This window comes from Brachyhypopomus gauderio, unplaced genomic scaffold, assembly GCF_052324685.1.
Source record: "Brachyhypopomus gauderio isolate BG-103 unplaced genomic scaffold, BGAUD_0.2 sc431, whole genome shotgun sequence".
In the NCBI taxonomy this organism is placed as follows: Eukaryota; Metazoa; Chordata; class Actinopteri; order Gymnotiformes; family Hypopomidae; genus Brachyhypopomus; species Brachyhypopomus gauderio.
The window spans coordinates 32,978-40,000 of record NW_027507252.1 but is presented as its reverse complement, the minus strand read 5'-3'; the positions used below and the strand labels follow the sequence as shown (position 1 = coordinate 40,000).

Here is a 7,023-nt window from a genome sequence, read left to right as displayed (position 1 = left end):
GTCTCACACACACACACACACACACACACACACACACACACTCTTTGCCCGGGTAATGTAGCATGACCGGGCTGCACAGCACTGAGGCTGTGCGGTGTTGCATTAACCTTGACCTGCACCAGGCACTAAAATACACCCACCCGAAACCTTGACACACTTCCTCACCCCTGTCTCTCGGAGCGCTGGCTGGGCTGAAAGACGAGAGGGCCATCTCCCCAGCGCAGTGGCCACGCCGGCCGGGACTCGGCTGGCCTCGGCTCCTCTTCCCCGTCACATGGCCCAGCCACCTCGCCCTGGCACAGACCGCGCCACCCGATTGGTTCACACCAGTTTGTCTTGGCACAATCGCGTTGTTCACTCGAGCAGAATGGCTGGGGGGTGGGGGGGGGGGGTGGGGGGGGTACCACAACCTACTGTAAACAGAGGCATCACCCTATTGTACTTCTGATGGTGATGGGGGCCGTTGGTGGAACAGCTGTCTTGATTGTGCCTTCCCTTTGTTGACATTACATCTATGGGATTTAGAGACACTACAAGGTCGTCCTGTGCTGTGAGGAGTGTCTTTAGAGTCCCCACTGATCGCCCTTCTCAAATGAAGTTGAATAAAAATATGCACAAACATTTTTCTTATCTGTGTGAGTGATTAATAAGTAATTTGGTTAATTGCAAGTGTGTGGTGTGTGTGTGTGAGAGAGAGAGAGATCTCTTCTTTCTGCTTCAGCAGCTCACTGACACATGCTAATAGCGCAGTGGCAGTTGTAGTGAGGGGGTGTAGCATAAACACACATTAAACATACTGAACTTGTCCTTTCTCTTATAGATTGGGCGTAATTAATAATTAAACGGCGGCTGGTGTAATGGGTTGACCTGGCTGAACTGTTCATTACTCAAACGGCAGAGGCATCACTCAAACTATTTTCTGCCATGCCCTTCCCTACAGCACCTCGAGGCCAGGAACACTGCCTCTGCTGCCTGCTTTCAGCTGACCAAGGCCTTATCACACACACACACACACACACACACACACACACACACATGACTGACACACACGTGGCAGCCCACTAAATTACAGCTCTCACAAAGTGTGAGTGTGTGTAAGAGAGTGTCTGAATGAGACACAGGGGGTTGGCAGGGACATTGTGGGACCTACTTTAGAAGAGTAATCCAGTAGAGAGAGAGAAGGGGGGAGAGAGAGAAGGAGAGAGCACCTGATTTGCTTTCAGGGAAGAGGTGGGGAAAGGAGAAGAGGAGAGTGAGTGGCATTATAGGAAAACTTATCTGTGAGTGAGGGATCCAGAAAAGTGTTTCGTCTCTGCAGAGACGTGAGATGTGACTGTGGACTGTAGAGACGGAACAGGTGTTTACGGGAGGGGCAACACAATCAATAAAGGCAAATACTGCATTATTTAGATTTGCAATTAACTCGAACCTCGTAGTCAGAGGAGTGAGATAAATATTTCAATTTGTCATCAGTTTTAGGAGTGAGTGAGTGAGTGAGTGAGTGAGTGAGTGAGTGAGTGAGTGAGTGAGTGTGTGTGTGTGTGTGTGTGTGTGTGTGTGTGCGTGGCCCTCATAAATGTGTTTGTGTGTTTATCTATGTGTTTGTGTTCAGTGTAATATGGATGTGGCCCATAATAAGTGCATATGTTTGTGTGTGTTTGTGTGTGGTGGCGCAACATACATGTTAGTGTGTGTTATATGTTTGTGGTCAGTGTAATTATGGATGTGGCCCATAATAAATGTGTGTGTGTGTGTGTGTGTGTGTGTGTGTGTGTGTGTGTGTGTGTGTGTGTGTGTGTGTGTGTGTGTGTGTGTGTGTGTGTTGAATGTTGCCATGGAGAGGCATAAATAATTAGTTGCAAGGTCTCATGGGGCTCAGGTGAGGGGTGAATAAACAGCTAAATGAGGTAATACATACAAGAGTCCCCATTGTCCTCTCACTCTCTCTCTCTCTCTCTACATGTCTCTCTCTCCACATGTCTCTCTCCCTGTGTGTGTCTCACTGCCCGTATCTGCCTCTCAGCTGCTCTCCTTCACTCTCTCGTTAGATGCCTTGGTGTGCTGTGCTGGGTGGGCCGTGGTGCATGCTGGGACGGCGGTGCCCGACTCCTCCTGTGGGCAGCGCCTCCTTTATTCCTCCATTCTGTCTGTGTGTTGACAAGGAGCTGATGTCCCTAATAAGATTCCCTGCTTAAATTCACCGCTGTAATTACGGATCTAATTTCGCCTGATAATTGCTGGCAGCCAATTACATGTATATTTACTGCTGGTATTGTGGCGAGAGGTTTCAGGTCTCCGGACGAGTGTAGTGGTGGATAATGGCAGCGGTGCCGTATAATACGCCGGCACTTTCATCATCAGCACCGGCGTCTTGATGCAGACACATCAAAGTGCCAGTCATGGAGAGCTGTGTGTGTGACTGCCTGTGCCATTTTACTGTGTGTGTCTATGCAAAGGTTCTGCTGTATTCGTATTCGCTTGCACCGTGTGTGTGTGTGTGTGTGTGTGTGTGTGTGTGTGTGTGTGTGTGTGTGTGTGTGTGTGTGTGTTTAAGCCATCAGGCTGTCTGATGTAGAGGTGTACATGCATGTATGTGTGTGTGTGTGTGCGTGTGTGTGTGTGTGTGCGTGTGTGTGTGTGCGTGTGCGTGTGCGTGTGTGTGTGTGTGTGTGTGTGTGAGAGCCTCCAGGCAGTAGGCCCAGGCTGTGTAATGATGTATGGCTGCTCCGGTAGACTGCAACTCACTCTAGCAGTAGCAGATCACAGACTCTTATTGCTTTGTTAATTTAAATAGGTGCATGCATCATATTCCTACAGCCCACCCAGAACACAGGGCAGATAGAGGGGAGGGGAGAGAGGGATGGTGAGGGGAGACGGAGGGATAGAAAGTGGAGAGAAGGAGGGAGGGAGGGATGGTGAGGAGAGGGAGGGGACAGGGAAGGAAAGCAGCCCAAAGGGCTTTTTAATAGCCAGTGAGATCAATCCACTTTTCTGTGATTTGACTGGATGACTTCTGCATTGTGTGTGTGTGTGTGTGTGTGTGTGTGTGTGTGTGTGTGTGTGTGTGTGTGTGTGTGTGTGTGTGCGCGTGCGCGTGTGTTTGGTCTGTAATGAGATTGCTGCTACAGAGCAGTTAGCATTTAATTTCACAAGTAATAATGACTATTATGTCTTCTTTTTTAACAGTCCTCTCCCACTCCCTCCGATCCCCCCCGCCCCCAGTCTGTAGTTTGTAGGTGTGCTTGTGTGTGTGTGTGTGTGTGTGTGTGTGTGTGTGTGTGTGTGTGTGTGTGTGTGTGTGTGTGTGTGTGTGTGTGTGTGTGTGTGTGTATGTTTGTGTGTGTTTATCCTCTGCAGGGTCCTCAGCCCCTGCTCTTCCTCACATCACCACCTCTTTAACTGCTCTGTGTGCCATGGCCGTTGACGCTCTCTTTAGATGAGAAGGTCTCCACTGTATCTGTGTTCCCTTACACCTTTACATTCTCCCGTCCTAGTGCTCCCCCGTCCTAGCGCTCCTCTCGTCCTAGCGCTCCCCCCGTCCTAGCGCTCCTCTCGTCCTAGCGCTCCCCCCGTCCTAGCGCTCCCCCCGTCCTAGCGCTCCTCCCGCCCTAGCGCTCCTCCCGTCCTAGCGCTCCACTTATCCTAATGCTCCACTCGTCCTAGCGCTCCTCCCGTCCTAGCGCTCCTCCCGCCCTAGCGCTCCTCTCGTCCTAGCGCTCCTCTCGTCCTAGCGCTCCTCCCGTCCTAGCGCTCCACTCGTCCTAGCGCTCCACTCGTCCTAGCGCTCCACTCGTCCTAGCGCTCCTCACGTCCTAGCGCTCCTCTCGTCCTAGCGCTCCTCTCGTCCTAGCGCTCCTCCCGTCCTAGCGCTCCTCCCGTCCTAGCGCTCCACTCGTCCTAGCGCTCCTCACGTCCTAGCGCTCCTCACGTCCTAGCGCTCCTCACGTCCTAGCGCTCCTCTCGTCCTAGCGCTCCCCCGTCCTAGCGCTCCTCCCGTCCTAGCGCTCCTCCCGTCCTAGTGCTCCCCCGTCCTAGCGCTCCTCTCGTCCTAGCGCTCCCCCCGTCCTAGCGCTCCTCTCGTCCTAGCGCTCCCCCCGTCCTAGCGCTCCTCTCGTCCTAGCGCTCCTCCCGCCCTAGTGCTCCTCCCGTCCTAGCGCTCCACTTATCCTAATGCTCCACTCGTCCTAGCGCTCCTCCCGTCCTAGCGCTCCTCCCGCCCTAGCGCTCCACTCGTCCTAGCGCTCCACTCGTCCTAGCGCTCCTCTCGTCCTGGCGCTCCTCCCGTCCTAGCGCTCCACTCGTCCTAGCGCTCCTCCCGTCCTAGCGCTCATGACTGTCCTTGACAGGGAAAAGAAGAGTAAATAGAGTAAATAAACAAAAAGGAGCATGAGTAAATAACAAATGCCCATTCTGCCCACACCACATAGGACCCCCTGTTCCGCACTCCGTCAAATATGTTACACACCATCTAGATTACAGGGGCTTTCACTCTAAGGAATACTAACCTTCTAGTACAACGTTTGAGATCGGGAGGCACATACTCTGTAACAGGCCTCCGAATTTCTATCATCAAAAGGTTGTTGTCCTTCTAATTGTGAGGACGTTATTTGAATATTTCCTTATAGCACTGTATCAGCCTCCTCTAGCTTGTTATTAGGAGTACACGTCCTTACCAGAAGTAGTCTTGTGTCCACATTTATGAAGTAAGATTCTGCCAATTTTGTTAGCTGTGAATTTCCAGAATCTGTAGATGTCTTCGTTCCCAGAAGTGGTGAAAATGTGCTCCTAACCCTGTGCTGTACACACACAAGTGTAACACTGCGTTCACATTTATTCGTCGTCCCTGGTGTTGCATGCAATCTGTGCAGCATCTGTGTTCAGTACCACCGGGGTGGTCTGCAGTTTGTACAGCATCTTGAGACTCAGTTGGTTACAAAGAGAAGTAGTTGGTCCTGTGGTACCGAGGTCCTTCTCCCATCTGCGGATCACACCGCGTACACTCCCCTGGGGCACTGGAAACCCAGAGGAAGTATGAAAGGGAAAACCTTTGAAATTAAATGAGCTGCACTTGTTAATGAAGAACCCTTCTATCTGAGCATATCAAAATCAAACATGGGAGAGATTATACCAGGAGCAGAATGTGGTACAGGAGTCAATGCATGTCTTGATGTCACATCTATATTACTATTATTATTATGGTTTGGTTGGGTGGTTGTTTTTGGTAATTATTTTGCCTAGCTCTCTGTACCATCAGATAGATAAACCATCACCGTTGGTTTTATCTTTAGCAGACCCTTGAGCTCTACTTGAGCATCTAGCCTCTCTCTCTCACACTCTCTCTCTCTCCCCTATATTTCTGTTTCCTTCCTTTCTGTCTTTCTCTGTCTCTCTCCCTCTGTCTCTTGTGAATATGGCCTGCTGTCCTGTTAGTGTACCTCTATGCCATCTTCCACTATCTTTTCATTCAAGGACTCCGGGGTTTGTTGTAATCATGGCTGGAGCACAGTGGGCATTGTGCGCTCCCTAACAAAAGAGGGGTTCAGGTGTTGAGAAATGCTCATATAACCCTCTGCTTTTCACCAGGACCCTCTAGATGAAGGACGCGTGACCCCCTGTATATCACTCCCCATCAGCATTTGCTGTGTTTTGAAAATACTTGAATATGAGCTTCTTAATCAGCATGCAGTTTTTGAAAACTGTATTGATTTTTTTTTCCCTTTCCCCAATTTCTGTATAAGAAAACACAATACCTGACACGTTCTTGGAGTTGGACTCTTTGTTGTGTTTCTGTTTTTACATTTGAGTCTAACTATTGTCATGTTTTTTTTGTATTTCATATGTTCTTTGTGCCCTTTTATCTTCAGTTTTCTAACAAAGTTCCCCGTGTGTTCCAGGACCCCCCTGTGTTACCTGCTGGCCACTTCAGTGAGAAATATGTGCACTTTATAACACAGTGGTGAGTTCCACACTTTGAGTCACACTTTGTAACATTTAGAGCACCGAATCACATACTCAAACATGGCCTCTCCTCAAAAACATGCTTTGGGTGAAGTTCAGTTCTTTTCACATGCAGCCTGTTTGTTTGTTTTTTTTAATAATGATGGGAGTTGAACATGGCTGTTTTGTTAGTAACAGTTTTGGACAGACAGGAACATCATTATTCATACCAGTGTATGTGCCACAGAATCAGCGCGCCTGCCTTCATTTAAAAGTGGAACATCTTCCGTACAGGCTGTGTAGATGTTGGGATATTACAGACGAACGTGGGATATTACAGACGGACTCCTGTATTTAGAGCACGGAGACCCAGCCCAGTTCCCAGTGCTCACCAACCCGGTTCACCCCAGCTAGGTTTTACACAGATGAAAATGTTTACATTCCGCTCCCCCGTCTTCCCTAAACACATGCTCTTGTTCGCTCCGTTCCCTCTCCCAGGTTGTGCCCCAAGTACCCACAATCCCCGTGCCTCCTCTCCCTCGCCCCCTCGGCTGTGGAGCCCTGGATGCGGCCAGATGTGCAGGGACTTGTTTTTGTGCTGCTGTTTACCCACCTCCTGCCTTATTTATACAAACAGGTCACCTGGCACAGCTATCCCAGAGTTCCCTGCTATTATTATCCTTGTTCTTGGGGATGCGTCATTTGTCATGGCCCAAACAGCCCCGGTGTACACCTCCGTGGCCCTGTAATCCCTCCTTGCTCTTATATGGGTCAGCATGACTGATTTACCCCCAGCCCTGGGTAGATCTGTGCCAAGGAGAGGTGCTGCTGGACTTACTTACCTTTCCTAACAAGGATGGGCTGCTCGGTTGTGGCCCGGCAGCAGGACTGGATCGAGAGTTTGGGTGGCGAGGAGGGGTGACGCTTACCCCACAGATCATGGCTTTGTTGAAGCATTAGATGTAGGAAACCCAATCGGTCCGACTAAATGTTACCGCCACGGTCGATTCTTTTCATGCCTTTGCGCTGCGTTTACGATGAATAATGTGAGCAGTGGAATTCTCCGCTGAGCCGTGGCCGCATGCG

The 7,023-nt window shown here is 50.1% G+C and overlaps 1 protein-coding gene across 1 annotated transcript in view; it reads left to right on the top strand.

The window, feature by feature from the left end:
* Nucleotides 1-7,023, top strand: part of map2k5 (mitogen-activated protein kinase kinase 5) — a 38,569-nt gene that overhangs the window by 23,307 nt on the left and 8,239 nt on the right. The window contains 1 exon segment of the mRNA XM_076996257.1: nt 5,895-5,956. Coding sequence (XP_076852372.1) covers nt 5,895-5,956 — 62 coding nt within the window.